The sequence below is a fragment of the Parus major genome, chromosome 17, assembly GCF_001522545.3.
Source record: "Parus major isolate Abel chromosome 17, Parus_major1.1, whole genome shotgun sequence".
Lineage (NCBI taxonomy): Eukaryota > Metazoa > Chordata > Aves > Passeriformes > Paridae > Parus > Parus major.
The window spans coordinates 5,805,118-5,825,294 of NC_031785.1; the positions used below are offsets into that span (position 1 = coordinate 5,805,118).

Genomic DNA, 20,177 nt, shown 5'->3' on the forward strand with positions numbered 1-20,177 from the left:
TGTCTTCCATGTAGAACAAGAGATGGTTCCATGGGCTCTATTCTGGTTTTGGCTGCTGAATAGTTCTGTTGCAACTTCAGTGAAGACAATAATCATGCATGGAAAAGCTTTGACTCAAAGTTCTTTCAGAAATACAGGTTGCCAGTGGATGGAGAGGGTGCAAAACTTGAATTTGGTGGAAAGAGGGAATAAATGATGCTCATATTTGCAGTGGAAGAGAATCTATGGAGAAGAAGTTGCAGCCTGAGCTGATGTGTGGGGATGCCATTCTTGCCCTTCCCTGTTAGGAAGTTGTGGTTATCACTTCTGATATCATAGCTACAGGGTCAAAGAGAGGTTTGCAAATACCACATTGCTGGAATGAAACAGCACTGTAAATGTTACAAGAATCTCTAAGCCTTAGAGCACAAACCTAAAGCAGTGAGCTGGCACTTCTGGCAAACCATGAAGGGACAGACTGGCTCATGCAATCACTGGTCTTGTACTTATGAGGATTGAGAGCATTTATTCCAGCAAAGCTGGTGGACCAGGCACAACATGCCCCTAGCAGTCACTGAGATGCTCAAAGACTTGTTCCTCCTCCAGAGATCTCAATATCTCATTTAATAGGAAAACATCAGATCAAGTGTTTGACCAAAGGAGTAAACAAGTATTCTTTGGTCTGAGGAAACTGTGTGTGTGTGTGTGTGTGTGTGTGGACACAAATGTGCCCCTACTGCAGGTAGCTAGCTCATCTAAGTATCTTTTAGTGGACAACCACATTTTCTTCAGTGTTGGAACGGCGAATAAACACAAGAAACATGACTGAAAGTTTCAGGGTGTGCCTCTTCAAGTAATCCCAAGATTTCCATATGGGTATATATCCTAATTTTTAATTACATCTATCTTTGCTTCCTTTCCATTTTATGTTGATTTGTACAAGCAGTTTGTCAATCTCCTTTGTTTTATGAATAGTCTGCGCAAAGTGTCTTTGGTTGATGAAACTTTTAACTCTTATCCTCTATACTGTGCAAGTCATTAAATGAATTCTAAAACTTGTTTGTAGAGCAGAAATGGGTTTTTTTGGTCACTAATAGCCACTAATAACCTTTTTGTCTCATGGGATTCTAAGTTACCTAATGCAGGAAGGCTTTTTGTATATAGCGTCTGGCTTTAGTTAAAAACTTCAAACAAGCAAACCAACAAAACAATTAAGGAAATCCCAATTCCCAGTGCCCTGATTATAAATGTATTGTTGCATGACATCAAGATTGCTTTAATGTGTTTTCACGGTGTTTGCATTTTGTTTCAGTTTTGCTCTACAGTAACTGCTAGATTGGTTCCCTTCCCTTCAATTTTTTTTTTTACTACATTACGAATGCAGCTTTCAGCCCAAATCTGCACTCTCATGCAGCTCTGCATATGAAAATAGTAATAAGACTGGAAGGGATGCTGTGATTGTGCTTGCTCCAAGGTAGCTAGTCAAGAACATGTATAAGCACTTCAGAAATGAGCAATGCAAAATACAACAATAAATGTCTTTTCAGGACACTTCTCTGCCTGAACTCTTTCAGCCTGAGACCCATCAAGATTTGCATCCTTGGTTCTTTTTGTTCCCTTGGTTTAGAAGAGATTTTTATCTGGTCAGACCAAGAATTTGCCTACCTTAATATTCTCTCTCTGCCTGTTGTTAATAAAAAATAAGTGTGAAATATATAGAAGTAAGCAATGTTTTGAGAAATGTAGTTATCTGAGCCTAGTTTTTCAACCTTGATAAAATGCTTGTAATTGCATTGCTAGAACTAATACCTCAATATCTTGATTCAGAATTTTGAGTCAATAGCTAAGAAAGCTACAAACAAATTAAGTATTTATATTCCCTGAATACAGCTCTGTTTTAGCTGCTACTTTGTGTAGTTTCTAGATGAAGCCTAGCCTGGAGAAGTGGCACAGTGTTGTATTCCTGCTTTAAAGCACAGGAAATCAAATGTTGTCGTGCACTTCTGTGCGCTACAAACAAAGCACCATAAAAAAGACTTTCCAATTCTTATGATAAAAAGTGAAAGGGGAAAAACAGGGGATTGGTGGCCTCAACCTGAGTAACATAATTCAGGCACAGTCATGTATAGTGATGTATGTAATGAGGCTTTGGTGTCATGCTAGAGCCTGTCTTGTCTCAGCACTCAAAGCCTTTATAACATTTTATCTCTTCAGACTTATTCCATCTTTCCTTTTCCTCCCTCAGCCTTGCTCTTTTACATCTCCCCTGTTGGAAATGAATAAGCCAGTTCAACTTCTGCATTTGCCTGCCTAGGTTACCTGGCATGTGGTGGTTTTTACCTGGTGTGGTGTGTTCCTGATTCCAGCTTGGTGTTATCACTTTGAGCTGCTCTTTCTGGAGCAATTGCTGTGTGTGTAGCTCTTCCTTCAGGCTCTGAAGTGAACTCAGACTGTCCTGGGCATGTTGTCTGTGCCACACGTGCTCTGTGCTTGTAATTTATTTGCAGCAGCAGTTTGTGCCCCTTGCAAGAGGGGCAGGGAGGACTTTCCATTCCTGCTCCTTGACACTCAGCCAGCTCCCTGCAAAATTTACTAATCCCTACTTTTTAGTTTCTGTGATTTGAAAGGCTTAGCTGGAGCAGGAGGAGGAAGGGGTTTTTACAACAGACTGTAGAGAGAAAGTAAATGAAGAAGAAGAAATAACATGGATACAATGAGATGATATTGCATCAGTTGTAGGAGTTTTTTTTAATAAAGCTTTTTGGCCGTAACTTCTGATAGGAGTCAAGTGTAGAGAAGATTTGAGAGTTGAACTGCATGTATCTCCCAATAGTTTGTGGGTAAGAACATGCATTCATTTTCTGATATTAGGGATCAGATTTGCATTGTGTATTTTCACTCAGAACTAGAGCAGTGCTAAAGATTATTGGTTTAGGTGACAAAATTTGATTTGTGGATTTGTTGTCTTGTCATCTAGAGGACTTGGTGGTTTTTCCTTGGAATAGCCTGGGAGCTACTTGAGTTAACAAATAAATTGGATCTTTTTAAAATAATGCTGGAACCCAGTGTCATAGGTCTTCTGTCTCTTTGTCTTGAAATTTTTTTTCTTAGTAGCTATGATAAGGACAGCAGAGAAATTGGGATTTTAACCAAAGCAGAAATATTCAGGAAAACATAGTGCAGCATGAATAGGATCTTGCTTCCTATTGATTTCATGCTTATAAATGCAAGTGGTCCTTTTTCTACAGTAAAGCAAGATTTGATACTGCAAGTTGGAAACCAATAACTAGGAGACTGTCTTAGAGTGCTGGAAAGGGAATCTGTAGTGATAGGATTTCTTTTTCTCAGGTACAAGTTCAAAATAATTCAGTGGAGCTCAAATAGATTGGTTATGCTAACAACTGATACAAAGATAGGACTTCTCCACATACTGGCCACAGACATCCATAGGAATGGAGCTGAGACAGCAGAAAACCGTTAGAATGATGCAGTGTCTCAAAGATTCCAGGGTTAATCCCACTGGAATGGAAAAGCTAGAGCTGTATTATGTGAAAATCAAATGAAACGCATTCCCCAGTTAAGTGTTTATACTTCTGGAAAGTCTAAAATAATGAGAATTCAGTCTAATTTTAACTGGTAGATTTGTACCTGAGGCTCCATTACCCCTGATTTAGTAATTAACAGGTAATATTTGAGGTGTTAGAGGATGTATAGTGCCTCCTTACACTCATTTCACTTAAACCTAGTCTCCAGTTCTTGATATTACCAAGTTATTCTAACATTCCCACAGATGGGGAATTACTTTTATTGCTGAGAAAATGGAAATACAGAGAACCAGAATAACTTCCATAGGGTTACACAGGAAATGAGTGGCCAAACCAGGAGCTGAGACAGAGCTGCTCAAGGCCTTGTCTGGTGTGTTGGAACAGAAACTCAATTCTCATTTTCATGGATTTTGTCAATCTTAAGTTCATGCAGGAGTAAGAGGAAGACCTCAAAGTGGAGAGCCCTGGATTTCTCATTCAGCAGAGTCAATAGTTACTCTTGAATCAACAAAATTATTCCTTGCCACAGCTATGAAGGGAAGGAGGATTGTCTGCCAGAACCCTGCCAGTGTAGGCAGGGCTTCTTTTAACAGAGAAAACTATGTTCATGCTGTAGGAAACATATTTTGAAGTGGTGTTTCTCCCAGTAGGTGAGAAAGCAATTGATTATATTTTCAGAACTGCTCAGTGGCTCTTGAAGATGAATAGCCAAGTACTAGAAAACCAAGCCACAAACCAGCAAGGTCATCAGCAGATGCAGTGAGCACGCCTAGCTTTGGATTGGAAAAAAAGGAAAAGCAAAGGAGAACTGGTGGGCTGTGGCTGCTAAGTCAACATTTGGAGAATGCTAGTGTAAGGCTGCTTTCCCTTGAAATTACTTGAAGTACACAGAAATTCAGGATTCTTGTAAATACAGAAAGAAACTGCTGCTTTTATCTTGGCAATACTGGTATCTTGAGTAGTTATAGCCAGGAGAGATCCTATGTGGCGACAAGCCTTTTGCTGCTGGTTATTTTCTCAGTTGTATCACATGATATTTGCACACTGGGACAGTGTGGTGTCTTCTCAAGCCCCAAGTGCAGGGTGTGAGTGAATTTGTGTAATTGTTTTTGCCAAAAGGAGGCATGCTAGTTCTTTGGCTCTATGTCAACTTCTCTTTTCTTTCTGAAAGATTATTTTTTTCCAAAGTACAGACAGCTGTATTAAATGGGTTTGTTAGTTAACTTGGAACTTCAGCTGGAGAAACTACTGTCACAGACATGATTAGAGGGACTCTGCTGTGAGTATAAATTACTTCAGAACAAGTTCTTGCCCTTCTCAAGGAGAGGTACTTTGTGTTTAGTGCCTTAAACTTTTTGTGCTCATAGGTGGGACTCCCTCTTAGAATCCATCTACACTTATAGAAGCAGAAAAGCTGTGAAAAGGGAAGGAAACAATCACTCATCCAAAACTTCCTGTTTCATTTCAGGGACTTTCTGCCACGTGGATCTGGCATTGTAACCAGGCGCCCACTGGTCCTGCAGCTGGTAAATGCCAGCACAGGTATGTGAGCTCCCTTTCCCTGTCTTAGTCAGGAAAGTCTTATTTGATCACTGGAGAAAATAAATAAGAATTTTCCTGAGGAAAACTGATCTGCAGCCTTTTTGCCCGTTTAACATCTGTTGCAATAAGTGTTCAGAAGCAAAATGCTTCTTAATGTGTTTTTTTTTTTTTGTTTTAATTTATTAGTCAGGGCTCCATGCAAATACATCATAACTATGCAGCTGTGACTCTAATGAGTGGGTAACACTTAAAAACCACATGACCCTGATGAAAATGTAGTGAACTAAGGGGGTGAAGATGCTGGGTTCAACTGAATTATCTCAGATGTTGACCACATAAATGTGACTGCAGTAACTTCTGCTCCAACCTGCAAACTCTGTTGGGAAAGGCCTTTCCCAGACTTTATATCTCCAGTTGCATTTTGTTGTGTTGTCACATCAGGATGTGATGCTTTTGTCACACTTTTGAGTTTTCTCTAATTTCAGTGACTCTTTATGACCCTGTTTCTGTTTAAATAGAATATGGCGAGTTCTTACACTGCAAAGGAAAGAAATTCACCGATTTTGAGGAGGTCCGTTTGGAGATTGAGGCTGAAACAGATCGTGTTACTGGCTCCAACAAAGGGATTTCCCCTGTGCCCATCAATCTCCGAGTCTACTCTCCCCATGGTGAGTCCTAATGCAGAGGGACCAACTCTTCTAGAAGGCTCTCCAGTCCATTGTGAGCTGAAAACAAAGAACTGTCCTCCCTTCCCATCCAGTGTAGCCTATGTGGAATGACTTTGAGGGCACCATTTTCCTGATCAGTGTGAAAACAAGTGATTTAAAGGAAGGGTGATGAAACCATTGACAATCACAGTAGAAACAACCTGCAACTAGTTCTTACTGAGCCATAACAAGAAGGGAATAGAAAGCTTTGTGTGCTTTTGTGTGTACATCTCTTATTCCTGTGATATACTGAAGTCACTTTAACTACAGGTGGTACTTAAAGACCAAGACCAGAACATTCCTAACTTAAAAATCACTTGTGCTAACTCCTGTGTCCTGTGTCTAGTCCTGAACCTGACCTTGGTGGATCTGCCGGGTATGACAAAAGTCCCTGTAGGGGATCAGCCCCCTGACATCGAGTTCCAGATCCGAGACATGCTCATGCAGTTTGTGACCAAAGAGAACTGCCTCATCTTGGCAGTATCCCCAGCCAACTCTGATTTGGCCAATTCTGATGCCCTGAAGATTGCAAAGGAGGTGGATCCTCAAGGTAAATGTCTCCTAATTTATCCTGGCATTACTGGGCAGTTGCCTGATTTTCCTTTGGTTGTGATTAGACCAGTAGCTGTGGCTCATGTCTGTTGCCTTGGGATGTATCTTCAGCAACAAACATTCTTCTGAGAGGTATTAGTGAGTGTTAACAGTTGCTGTAGTAGAAATTTTGTTACTCCTTTTTCGTCATTTGTCTAAGCCACATTTCTGAGGAGTTGAAGAATTTCCTTTCTTTTAATCGTTTGCATTTGGCTTAGAAAGAGCTAGGAAAATATACACTAAAATCCTTTTCTGCTGTGGCATAGCTTCTGCATTCAGCAGGTTACAACTGAGAATTGATCTTGATTTTTGTCTGTTTTGCTCTTCTAGCCTCTTGTACATGATGGAAGCTGTAATGTGTGACTTTAAGAGCCCTTGGGTAGCTAAGTTGGGCAATCTGTAAGCTCTGTGAACAGAGAAAAATAATACAAGAGTCGTTTGCTGATCAAGTATGTTTGTGGGTTTTTTTCCATAGGCCAGCGCACCATTGGGGTCATCACCAAGCTGGATCTTATGGATGAAGGAACTGATGCACGAGATGTATTAGAAAACAAATTGCTTCCCCTCCGTAGGGGTATGTTACCTCATGCTTTGTCCATGATCTCCTTCCTCTGTTTTCCCTGTGTGAGGTGTCCTGGCCTCATCCTCTTCCTCCAGTGGATCCCCTTCCTGTAATATCTCTTACAACTTCTGGTTAAGCAGTCTCTGTTCCAGCCTAGAAGTGAGAAAAGTTGGAAAACAGGTTTCAGTCATGTTGTTAACAGGAACTTTTTAGGTATTTATATATGTAGTCCTTACAGAAACACAGCCTTACGCTCTTATTTTTACTTTCTCTTTCCTTCTTTCATTAAGGCAAACTGTGAAAGATATCTAAAACACTCCCCTCACTGCCATAGTAAAGAGATTAAATAATTCTGGGCTATGGTACTTGCTGTGGCCATGGCAAAAGTACCTGTGCTAAGGACTCATAAAAAGAGAGTATGAAATAAATGAGACTGGAGTGAGCTTTGTGTTAGGAGAACAGTAATAAATAAGATAATTCTCTGTTCCATAGTAATTTTTGTCCTGCTTACCAAAATATCAGAGCCTGGGCCATTCAAGGAAATTTTAAACTCTTCCAATTGCCCCTAATAATGTGTTAACTAGACTTCCCCTTCTGTAATGCTGCTGGCAGAGTAACCTCCTTCTCAAGTCTGAATTCTATTTACATCCTTGCAACCATCTGATCTCTCTCTGTATAACACTCACAGGTTACATTGGTGTGGTCAACAGAAGTCAGAAGGACATAGATGGCAAGAAGGACATTCAGGCAGCTCTGGCTGCAGAGAGAAAGTTTTTTCTCTCCCACCCAGCTTACAGACACATGGCTGATCGCATGGGAACCCCCTTCCTGCAGAAAGTACTGAACCAGGTACTGTCCACAGTCAAGGACTGCTGCCCATGGTGTCACTGGCTGTGAAGCACACTGAGGCCAATAATGGAGCTTGCACACCAAAGGCAGAACTCTGATTTATCCTTTCACTTTCAAATTCAGTAATTGGTTTGTGATATATACACTATCAGGATGCAAGGTCTTTCTGGCTAAGTTAAAAGATATCTTCTAAATTCTAGTGATTTCTGTACGTAGCAGTTTTTATGTGATACTGATAGTAATTTCCCATCTAGTGAGGCTGTCTTATCTCTATTTTTCATACAGTAGCAATTTACTTTTGCTTCCCTCTCTGTTCCTTTGAAATACTCTATGAAGTGAAGAGAGTCTCTTTCCTATTTGTCATTATTCAAATATTCATCTTTAACCTGGAGTTTCCCAAAGCTGTGCTTTTTGGAAACCCTCTTATTAGTGCTTCATGAGTAGTTTTGACTCCTTCCACCTTGCCTTTTCACCCTTTTCTTTTTGGGAAAATGGCTTTGCCACCACATTGATGTACTAATCTGAAGGCAGAATAGCCTTTACCCTCATGTAAACAGCAAATGCTAATACTTGTATGTGAAGTTTATTCTTGGGTTTGAGTCAGCAGGTTTGTGTGGAGGGGAGTTTTGCACCAGACAAGAAAGTGAACTGAAGGTCAAGAGTAGAGGGGAGCAATAGGCAGGAGCTGAGGAGGTGAAATACCTTCAGCTAATTAGTATTTGTCCTGGGATAGACATTTTGTTAGGACCATGCAGAAGAACTGAACACAGAGAGGAGCTTTCATCTTTTTTGTAGTGTGGAGGCAGCAGACTCTTCCCAGTAACTACCTAGAGGCTTATTGTCATCTTAAACCTTCTTCTTGTGCAGCAATTGACCAACCACATCCGTGACACTCTGCCAGGGCTGCGGAACAAGCTGCAGAGCCAGCTCCTCTCCATTGAGAAGGAGGTGGAGGAGTACAAGAACTTTCGCCCTGATGACCCTGCTCGCAAGACCAAAGCTCTGCTTCAGTAAGTGGCCTCAGTGTCCCTCCCTGGAAAGGACTGCTCAGCAATGAGTTCTACTTCATGATCTTGGATTTCTTTCAGGATGGTCCAGCAGTTTGCTGTGGACTTTGAGAAACGCATTGAAGGCTCTGGAGACCAAATTGACACCTATGAGCTGTCAGGAGGAGCTCGGATCAACCGCATATTCCATGAGCGTTTCCCCTTCGAGCTGGTGAAGGTACTGCTTCTCCTTGCTGCTGTGATATACTCCTTGTTTCCTGTTTCATGTTACTACTTCTGTTAGACTGCAGTCTGACTGTTGGTCTTCTTACTCCTCTTATGGTCTTTCATCAGCTGACTTTCTCTTCAGCTACTTTGTTTCATGGTTTTCCCTTTTATCACCTTTTCCCACTAGTTAGTCTACTTTATTGGGATCTTCCCATAGTGCTGACTTTGCCCTCTGTCCCTGTTCTTGTGACAGAACTTAACACTCTCTGAGCTAAATGACAGTGTTTTTTGGGCTCAGTTCCTAAATGCTAAATTGAGTGTGAAAAATCACTTTAACACAACCAATGGTAAATCAATGCCTGAATGCCCTCGCAGATATGTTATGTCAATGCTACTATGACCGAGTTTCATATAGAAGGAATGGTGCTGAAACTCGTACTTCCTTGATCCTGAGCATCAGACTAGATCTAAAGTTGGACTCATGGATACCTAAGGAGCAGGAAAAAGAGTTGTAGGTGTACCTGGGATTAGTTCTGTCTGTCCCTTATCAAGAGGTGGGAACAGTGGAGAAACTCTACTCCCCTCTTAACACTGGAAGAGGATTCTTATTGAAAGACAGTTTTTTTGGATGGTGAAGTACACTAACCTGATCAGGAAGGGGTACTGAAAATCTTTTTTTTTAATGCCAGTTGGAACAAACTTGAGAGCCACATTTTTCTGCTTCAGTATTTTTTGCATTCTGCTTCCTTTTTTCCACATTTGAATAAGATGAGGCCTTTCTAGTGAAATAAACAGCCTTCCTTGCATTAGATTTACAATTCACACAAAATGTTTTATCCATTTGTGGTGTTTGTTGAAAGAGCAGCTACCAAGATCTCATGCTAACTGTTGTGAGGCAAACCAATGTGCTTTAGAAAACCATCTAACACTTCAGTCCTAGTGCTTTATCTCAAAGAAGCACCTTAAGAGCAGCTGAGGCATCTGTAAATGGAGGCCCATAGCTGTTGGGAGCTAAGCTTAGGAGGGCCCTTAGCCCTCATGTGTGTCCAGGATATCCTGCTTTGGCCACAGCAGTTCTGTGGCTGGACTCTACATCCAACACTTGAGCTAAGATCTCATGTGTCACATGGGAGTGCTGGCATGGGACCTCTTCTCTACAAAGTCAGCTGCTGTGTCCTGCTGTGTAAATCAGGGTCAGAAGGTTTCTGATGGAATTCTCTCCTGGTGCAGATGGAGTTTGATGAGAAGGAGCTGCGGCGGGAGATCAGCTACGCCATCAAGAACATCCATGGTATCAGGCACGTATCACACACCAGGCAGAGCTCTGGCTGAAAAGCCTTGTTAAATGCTTCTAGACCCTCCAAATGGAGTTGAAGACTTCAGAGGTACGGTAGGTCAGCCAAAGGGAGGGATAACCTCTGGCTTGAATCTGGGAATAGGGACAGTCATTCAAGTGAGTTTGCTTTCTTTTCCCATGAGTCACAGAAGCCTAAAAAGGTAAAAGCCTGGGTGACTTGACATCTTTTTCATCCTTCTTGGGCCTTTACATATGAGAGGGTAGGAAGAGGGATGCAACCCCATGCTACTCCTTTGTTTAGTTAAAACTAAAACATTGATTTTCACATTAACCAGCAGTTAGTTGTTCAAAACAAGTTGGTACAGAGCCTCATCTCCCCTACAGATCTGAGGGAGCACTGGTGTGCTCATCACCAGGGTCCCACTGGCCCCACATGGTTAGCAAACAGGTTTGTGTTCCCTTCAGTGTGAAAGCAAGTTGTCAGAAAATTCAGCCCTGAGTTGTGCTGCTCTTAGGAGGGTGCCTGTCAGAGCCCTTCTGCACACAGGGATGTGAACAAACACTGACCTAGATTTATTTTCATACCTTTCTCTTGGTCAGTCACCAGCTGATAAAGGGTATCAGTATCTGATGTGTCAATGTCTTAACCATTAATAAAATCTTCCAGAGCAGGTCTCATCTCCTGCACAACTCTGAGGTCAAATACACTATGGAGGGCTGAGCCCTTGCCCACCCCTAGGCTGAGGTGAAATGGTGACCTGGCTATTCTGTCCAGATAAGATCCATTTTTCCCTCAGCACCTCCTTTCTTGCAAGTTCCAAGCACCCCTCATTTTTCATGCACTTCAGTCAGGGCTTGTCCAGGGGATGTGACACTTCCCAGCCCAAATGTCCCGGGTTTTGGTGATGGCGGTGCCTGCTCCAAGATGTGTGTGTAATGCTGTGACATTCTCCTTGCCCCTTCTCCCCTTCCTGCCTTGTCTCGTCCCCACCCTGGGTGTTTAGAACCGGTCTCTTCACACCTGACATGGCCTTTGAGACCATTGTGAAAAAGCAGGTGAAGAAGATTAAAGAACCGTGCCTGAAATGCGTGGACATGGTCATTTCGGAGTTAATCAATACTGTTAGACAGTGCACCAAGAAGGTAACCAGAGGCAGCATGGAGTTGGCACCTTCCACCTGCTCGCTGGCTGCGGCGCAGCATTGTGACCTGGGCAGGGACTTGCCTGCAGCCACACTTGGTGTTTTCACCACCTCCTCAGCATGACTAGACCTGAGCAGAGCCAGCCTGGAGCGATCCAGCCAACAAGCCAAACAGAAAGGAAGCACTGTGGGATTTGTGCTATGGCCCTGCTCCCTGAATCTTTTAGACCTGGGGCATGCTGGAGACGTCCTGGCCTTGTCTCTAGCATGACTCCTGGTTCCTGTGAAAACCAAGGGTATTTTTCTATGGCTGCATTTTTCTTTAAATTTATTATCTGACTTTATTTTCCAAGCCAGAGACTGGCTGTCTGTCAAGTGCCCTCTGTTCTTGTAGAAGTGAGAGGATTAATCCCAGAGTTGCCCTGGGGGGATGTATGTGGCTGAAATTTAGAGCTACAGCACTTATAGTTGTGGGCTGTATCTCAGGGAAACATTCCTGTGGTGTTTGGCTTGATTTCTGGCTGGTTTGGTCCATATCCTGATCTGGAATAGCAGCACATGGCTGAGAAGAAGCAAGTTAGAAATGTTTATCAGCCTCTGGGGTCTGTCTGCGCTCTCTCTCAAGAGAGAGGGCATCAGGCTTTGTCCTTTGGGATCCATACTGGTATTTTTGGGGGTCAGAGGTGGGAACCTGCCTTGATTCTGCTCTTTGGATCTGGCAGCTTTTGTTTTTGAGGTTGGGGTTGAAAGAGAGCAAGATAAGATGACTTGTGCCATTCTTCTCAGCCATGACTTGCTGCTTCAGGCAGGGCTGGGTGCTGGTGAAAAGGCACCTCAGTTAGGATAAGGTGGGCACTGGAGACTGGAATCGCCACTGGCTATTCAGGTGCAGGTAAATGGGCATGCAGGAGGTTTCCACAGAGTCTGACCCCCTCTCAGCAAGGGTGGGGGCAGGTGCCCAAGTGGTGACACTTGCCATCCCTTGCACAAGTGCCTGGTCCTTAGGGCCGAGAGCCTCTGCAGGAAGGCTCAGGTGTGCAGACACATGCTTTGCCCCCCAGGACAGACTGGGAGAGCAAAGTGGATGCAGTGAGAGGTTGCTCAGGTTTCTAGAGTGCTGGAGGAGCTTCCTTTTTCTGTCCTGCTGTCCTCTCTTGGGGTGTGTGACTGTGGGAAGCACCCAGAAAATTGCCATTAGAGCCTGTTGACAGGTAAGCACAGGCCCTCGGGCTGCCAAGTATCCAGAGTCACCTGCTAACTGGATCAGAAGGGCCCTCCTTTTTTGTGCCCTCTGAAGCTTCTTTTGATTTTTTCTCCATTCATCAGTTGCTATTCAAAACTGCGCATTGATTTTTCTTTTCCTCATTGCATCCTTTCCTTCACTTCCTATTTCTTACTTCATTGTTTCTTTTTCATTCCTCTTTTTAATGACAATTTTAGAATAAACCCTCTGTTCTGAAGGCAGCATTTCTCAAGTGATCAGGCAGTGGGTACAACAGGGTGGGAAGTAGGGGAGGAGAAGGGACCACATGGATGAAGGGGAAACGTCACAGATTCAGGAATAAAGGATTCTGTTTCAGCTTGGATCTTACTGCTAAAGTGTTCATGGTTGACTTCAGTTCTAGTTGCTCTGTGTGTGCTCTAGTAGCCATGGTTACAATTTTGTATATGAAGAAACGAAATACTGTCATTCAGGTGATACTCGGGTATTGTAAGGGACTAATTTTTAAAAAAAATCAGACTTCCCTTAAGTCTCCTGGGGGAAGCAGCATCACTTGAGCTTAGCTGGGCAACTGGATTCGTAGGAAGCCTCTGCTGGGTCAGAGGATGCGAATTGAACTCTGGAAATGCTCTTGCTTGGCTCAAAAGGGGCATTGTTGGCACCTGGAGAGAGACCCTTGGGTGAATCCAAATCCTGTAACATACTGCAGCTCTTTGCTGCTTGAAGGGCAGAGTGCTTGTACATCCCCTAATATGTGTTGAAGAGTGAACTGGTGTTGCTTGGGGACTTGCAGGTGTTATCCACAGAGATATGAAAGATGAGATGAAGGAGTAATACCTGATTTACATGAAGTGGTGGTTATTTATAGCCATCCCAGGATTTGCTGTTAGCTGCAGGCACCCCAGGTGTGGTTATAAACTGCAGCTTTAGAAAAGCAATATCCCCTTCCCATGCCAAGGGGATGTTATTCCCTGAAAGCACTGGTAAAGTAGTAATGGCCCATGGTAAGGCCAGTCCAATTGTGTAACAAAGAGCATCCAGTAGAAGCTCTGAAGTGTTGAAAGAAGTGCTGAAAAACTTTTTTGGGTGCAGCAATCCTGAATTTGATTGATCTTGGCTATATTTTAGTAATTTTAGTTTCTGTGAACTTTGTTCTTCCTGAGTAGAGCCATTGAGAACACAGACCACAAATATCAGTGGAAATTAATAGTTCCTTATAAATCACAGCAGGCCTATGTTGGGTCTGATGCTGCAGGTATAATGGATGCTTTGTGTAGCTGTGGATGTGCTGTAGCATATTTGCATTTTCCTAAATACAGGGTACATCTATTCTTACTAAGGAAGTTGATGTTGCAGGGAAGGCGGGTAAGATGAAATATGTTCTGTAAGTGGAGTGGTTTGTCCAAATCCCTGAAACTGAGAGACGTCAGTTCAGCTCTGCCAAAACAAAAGGCAAGTGACAGACCTCTGCAGGTCTTAGCCTGGCTTCTGTTCAGGCTTCCTGCAGCTGGAATAAGGAAAACTTGGAAAGGGAGATAACTATGGTGGGAAGGAAAGGGAAATGAGATAAAGAGAAATGGTGAACCTCTTGGAAAGGCAGCAGTGGCTCACTGGCAAAAAGTTTTGTCTTGAAATCCAAAGAAGCTTTCCTTCAGGAAGTGATCACTTGATCCCTGGGGGCTCCATTCATTCATCTTGCTCTTGACAGCTCACCATTTCACTGGCCCAGCTGCTCCTACCTCATTCCCCCTTTGACACTTCCATTTGCCTGCAGACTCTCCTGATACTTGGCAGTGCACAGGCCCCATAGCAATGCTCACCTGGTTCAGTAAACTAATGGAATGAACCAAAATCTCACTTCTCATTTTGCCTTGTGTTTTCTCTCTTCTCCCTCTTCCTTCCTTCTTTCTTCCTTCTTCCTGCTCTTTCTCTGCTTTGCTTTCTTCTTCCTCGTTGCTTCCTCCCACCCTTCCCCTGCCATGCAGAACGGGTCTCTTCACGCCTGACCTCGCTTTTGAAGCCATAGTGAAAAAGCAGGTGCAGAAGTTGAAGGAGCCAAGTCTGAAGTGTGTGGATATGGTAGTGAGTGAGCTCACATCCACCATCAGAAAGTGTAGCGAAAAGGTAAAGAAACAAAAAAATTGAAGAAAGGTCAATGCCCATCCCCTTCCCACACACTTCCATGCTGTTTCTCCACACACACACACACGCACCAGGAACTCCAGCAAATCTAGAGAGAGAAAATTGATATACCAATGCATCTAGAGGAGAGCAGCAACCTGCAGGTACAGGAGCAGTTTAAAGGCAGGCCAAGGGGAGTGGGTGACAACTGATGGGCTCTTTAGCTGAGCAGTGAGCCTGGGGCCCAGTGGGTTACTCTGGCATAACCTTTTCCTCTGTCTGGCTCAGTGTGGATCAAACCCTTTGTAGGGTCAGTTTGCTGTGCCATTGCCTGCACATTTGGAACTTCCTAGTTGTTATTTCTGGGAACCCCTTAAATCCAGGTGCCCTAGAAAAAGATAAAAAGCCAGAAAAAAGACCTCCCATCCCCACAGCATGAGTGGTCTGCAGGATAAATTGAACAGTAGCATCTAGCAAACAGCAATTGATTAAAAGTTTGAGGTGCAAGATGCTCTGCAAGAGACATCCAGAGTTCCAGAAGGGTTTGAGAAAAGCTTTTCCAGGCATTACACCCTCTGCATCATTCTCCTGCTGATTTCTCACTCCATGGACTATGCTCAGGGGGAAGTAGTGTGATGCTTTTCCTTGCTTGCTGTGAACCACAGGAGGTAAAGCCTGAGGGCAGCAGCAGGTGGAGAGTGACAGGGAAGGTGTCAAATACTTCTTGAAGGCTGGGGCAGGAGTGGCTTTGATTCCTGGACTGGTTCCCTCCAGGAGAGGGCACCACATGCCTCCTTTAAAAAAAAGGCAGATGTGGCAATTGGTGTTAAACTTGGCAGCGAGGGGCCAGAAACATGTGGCACAACAGAAGTGTGTTCTGGAAACTGAGTTGGAAAGCACTGTTTCATGGGCTATTTTAGGACTTGGAAATTACAGTTTCCTTTTTCCAGGGTTGCAGCCAGACTCGCCAGCATTTTGGTGAGCCCTAAATTGGGAAGGAAGGGAAGATCAGAATTGATATGAGTTCATAGTGAGGGCAAAAGATGAGTTAATAAGGTCTGGCTCACTTAGGAATGCAGAGCTCATTGCCACCTCTGTAAGGACACATCTTTGACATGTCCCAAGCTCTGCCCAGTCTACTTCTTGAGGAGTCCTGCTGTTGCCATATTGTGGGGCCTGATGTGTGAGGCAGAGTAACTCCTTCCCAGCCTATTTCTGATGTGGATTTTTTTTTATTTTGATGGGTGTGATTGCTTGCAATGTGTTCTGTATCCAGCTGGTGATGTCTGATCTGGGTGGGGAGAGAGAAGGATGATGATAAAAACCCCAAGGGTGTTGAATTTTAGTTTCTCTATTGGACCATGTCATTAGAGTGGCTGGATACCCACTTGCTCTGTGGATTTTTAATCCATAATGTGATGGATGACCCTGTGAGGATATTCCAAGGTGATGCAGCCTGGGTAATCCTGTAAGGAAGGTGATAGTGACACTGTAGGAGACTAATGGCTATGGTTAAAGCCAGAGAGGCCAGGGAGGCAGATGTTAGATGTAAAATAACTGCCTGAATGAAAACACGTAGCAATAGTATGGAAGAAAAGAGGAAGACTTTAGTAATGTTTGAAGTCAAATATCTGCATGTAGTGAGAAGGTTAATCTTGCCTGTACCTCCCTCTGAAAGAGTAGAAAGAAAGAAAGAAAAGGCCACTTAAGGATTGCAGCTGGACTGAGATGGGTTCTGATGACATAAGGTAGTAACAGCACAGGGACATTAGTTAATTTGCAATATTTATTTTGCATGTTATAGTTCTAATTGCTTGACATGGACAAGAGCATGTGCTATTAGGGGGAAGCATCTGGAAAAGGCTACTTTAGGACTGATGCTAATTGTAAGGTAATACCCAGCCTGCCATGTTGTGGACTGATGCTGCATCTGAAAAGATGACAAAAACATTGAAATTCATCAGAAGTCCTTCAAGGCTTCTGGAAAGGAAGGCTGCTTGGGCTAACACCTCTTAAATTAGCTTAACAGTCCTGTAGCCTTGATTTGTTGCTGTCCTGAACTGTTGTGTGTTATTGTTTATGTTCTCTCACAATTATTTCATTTCACCCCGGATGGTGAAGAAATCATTGTATGTACAGTTGTTAAAGCTGTATAGATTGAATATTACGAGACTATCAAAGAACACAGAAGGTGACAAACCCATCTGTGTTCACAGTACAGTTTTCCTGTATGAAAAGTTGACTATTTCTTGATTATTAGACAAAGCTGAGGGCTGGAGAAGACTGCCATTAACAGCTGTCCTGTGACTGGCCTGATTCTGAGCTTCTTGCTATTAGAAAATAGCTCCAAAAGCAACAGAAAGCTGGTATAAGCATGCTCCCTTACATTTAGGAGGATAATGTTCTAGCTAGTGTTTTTCCAAAAGCAGGAGCCTTCTGTACCAGACTGCACTGCAGTGTCTCACAGGTGCAGGAAAGTCTTGCAAGTCAGCAGCCCTTCAGCTGAAGATTGATCTGTGGTGTGCTGGCAAGGACTCGTAGAATCTGCAAAGAGGGGAGCTAAGGAGCATTGGGACAAATTTGTTTTCAAAGAGGGTTGTAAGCTTGTATTTTGATGAAACAGGAAAATGATACTAAAACAGGATTGAAACCCCGCTGAGCTGGGACACAATCCCAGGCTGACAGACTTTACCCCTCGAAGGGTCGCCTGCTCTCCTGTCTTTCAGAGTCATGGCATTTCTGGGTGCTGTTTGTCCTGCTGGTGATAACTCCTTGCCCCTCTATAGCCTGTTGCATGTTCCTTGGTGGTGTGACATCCTGTGGCTTGTTTATCCTCTTTCCTTGCCCACCCTTGCTGCTCCTGTGCATGCTTGGGGTCAGAAGCTCCTGCATGGGGACCAATGCTGCCAATTTATTTTTGCACATGGTTGTTGCTGGGCGAGCTGGGTTCTGAATAAACCATTACTTGTTTTGCACTTTGTGTGCATTTGAACTGGTTGGGACTGGGATGGTGGGGGGAGGTTTCATGTGGTTTTGTTTGTTGGTTTGTTTTTGTTTTTTTTTAATTTGAAGCAAAGAAGCTGAGACTTGCTTAAAGGTTTTCCAACTTCCTGTTTTTCTGTTTGACATAACTTGCCCATCTATCCTTTGCCAACCCCCCAAAGGAAACAGGAAGCTTTCCCTGTCTGTCTCTGAAGCAACCAGCTGCCTGAACCAAAAGATCATGAAGAACACCCAGTTTTTGCTTTCAAGACAAGGTGGTACTGAAGAGCACTAATTCCACTTTTTTTCCTGCGTCTGTGGCCTTCAAAAACAAACCACACTTTTAAAAATAGTTTCAAATCTTGTCCAAATTCCAGTTCTAGGCTATTGCAAGTTGCTTGACTGTGAGTGGGCTCAAAGGGTTTGAAACTATTTGTTGGCAGATGTTAGGAATATTGGTGGTGGTTAGTGTGGGATCTGGCTTCCAGAAGTGAAGCTGCACATTTTGAGACTGTTTCTTGTATCATGTTATAATTATATACACAAAACAAAAGGGCAAACCAGTTTAAGAAGAAGCTTTTATAAACTGAATGAACAAAACATATACCGAACATGTCTTGGGCAAATGAGATTTTCTTTTTATACACCTGCTTGAGCAGGTATAAAAGGCTGATATTGGGAAATACTGTTTGGCATAATAGTCAAATTGGAGGTAATATTTAAAAAAAACCCAGGGAAAATAGTTTCACAGGGAATAGGTGAAGAAGGGAAGAAAGGGCTGGATTCTGGATCTAGAAGATTAATTTCCTTTGACTCTACTGGGCTTGACCTGAGATGCAACAGCTGCTGTAGTAGGAATCATGAGAGGTTTATGACTCTGGGCAAGAAGGCAGGTGCTGTGTGAAACCCAGAGGACTTTAAAGGTGCTGATTCTAGAAGTGTGACTCAGATATCTCTGTAGATAATATTTTCTTGAATCACAGCTACCAGAGTCGTCCTGCTTTTCAGTGTAGGCACAAAAGGTTTCACTCCTCAGTAATGTGGCAAAAAATATGCTGTAGATGCAATGTGAACATAAGTCTCAGCCATGTAATCCTGCCCCAGCACAGTGGAGAGCAGGTAGAAACAGCTGGATGCCCAGAGCATGGTGTTTCTTGGAGACATGAACCCTTAAGCTGCTCAGATCCTCTGTCTCTGCTCGCAGATGTTGGAGAGAGACAGATGCTTTTGCTTAGTCCCTCAGCAAACAGGGACTGAAATCCACTTCACTTCCTAGAGGACTTAACAGGTTGTAAGAAAAGGCCATTCACCTGCTTAGCCTACCACAGTGAGCTGCAGAACATCTAGAGAAACTACTCACTTTAATGGGAAAAACCCAGCAAGCAAGAAGCAATGCTCTTATATCTGGATTTTGCCAAAAGCAAGGAACCTGGCAGTCTTCATGACAGGAAGAATGTGGTGAGTTTGGAGCAGGGCTCTGGTGAGGCAGAAAGGTTGCTGCAAGACTGAAAAGGGCTTTTCTCTAAAGCCCAGAGCAAGCAGAAATTTGCCCCCAACAGACCTCCAGGAACTTGGAAAAATCTGTCTGCAAGTCCAGCTTTCTAGAACTTCCCTTGAGAATATCTGGTAGCAAGGTGTATGTGTGCATGTGTACATGTGGGGGGCTGCAGCCCCCTTTTTACCTCCCTTTCCCATGTGCACGTGTTTCCTCTCTCCTGCAGCTCAGCCAGTACCCTCATCTGCGTGAGGAGATGGAGAGGATTGTCACCACCCACATCCGTGAGAGGGAAGGCAGGACCAAGGATCAGGTGGGGATCAGGAGTGTGTGTCAGGGGATGTTGGCTGGGGGACACCTTTTGAAGATGTCTCAGTCGGGCCTGAGCCAAGGGGTGTCTGGCTGCAGAGAGGATCAGATGAACAATGTCCATCTCACCTCTGTGTGCCTCTGTTAGCAGTGTCAGTCACTAACCTCTTGCTCTGTGCCTCTCTTCGGCAGGTCATGCTTCTAATAGACATTGAGCTGGCTTACATGAACACAAACCATGAGGATTTCATTGGCTTTGCCAAGTAAGCACCCACCTCCTATTGCCTCCTCTTGTCCACGTGTGTTTCCTGTAGCTCTGTCCTATAACTACTCCAGTAAATGGAATGCAGAGGCCCTGGTGCAGGTCCTATCATCCCAAGAATGGTGCAGCTCTCAGTATTGCTTGTTTTTTCACTGGCTCTGGACTGCAAGGCTGAGGCGAGAATAGAGATGCGTGGAACGGAGTGTTAGAGTATTAGGTTTGTGTCAGAACAAAAAAATACAGCAGGTATGAGAGGTTAGTGACCCAAATGAGGTTCATGTGGGAGTGAGAAGATGAGCAGTCCAGGCTGAGAGAGCAGATGGCAAAAGATGGGGTTATTAAGGCTTGGAAGCTGGTG

The 20,177-nt window shown here is 43.6% G+C and overlaps 1 protein-coding gene across 18 annotated transcripts in view; it reads left to right on the forward strand.

Moving 5' to 3' along the window:
* The window catches only part of DNM1 (dynamin 1), a 65,145-nt gene that overhangs the window by 18,243 nt on the left and 26,725 nt on the right, over positions 1-20,177 (forward strand). For 14 of the 18 annotated variants that reach the window (XR_004499670.1, XR_004499669.1, XR_004499672.1 and 11 more), the window contains exons 2-12: positions 4,993-5,066; positions 5,585-5,734; positions 6,120-6,323; positions 6,840-6,938; positions 7,615-7,775; positions 8,643-8,785; positions 8,864-8,999; positions 10,220-10,287; positions 11,291-11,429; positions 19,475-19,561; positions 19,750-19,820. Coding sequence is in view for 13 of the 18 variants with exons in the window: in XM_015644667.2 (XP_015500153.1) it covers positions 4,993-5,066; positions 5,585-5,734; positions 6,120-6,323; positions 6,840-6,938; positions 7,615-7,775; positions 8,643-8,785; positions 8,864-8,999; positions 10,220-10,287; positions 11,291-11,429; positions 19,475-19,561; positions 19,750-19,820 (1,332 nt within the window). In the remaining 5 variants the exon portion in view is untranslated. Of the gene's footprint in view, positions 1-4,992; positions 5,067-5,584; positions 5,735-6,119; positions 6,324-6,839; positions 6,939-7,614; positions 7,776-8,642; positions 8,786-8,863; positions 9,000-10,219; positions 10,288-11,290; positions 11,430-14,635; positions 14,775-19,474; positions 19,562-19,749; positions 19,821-20,177 lie in introns of all 18 variants that reach the window. The other 4 variants (XM_015644666.2, XM_015644664.3, XM_015644668.3 and 1 more) reach the window with 1 other exon arrangement.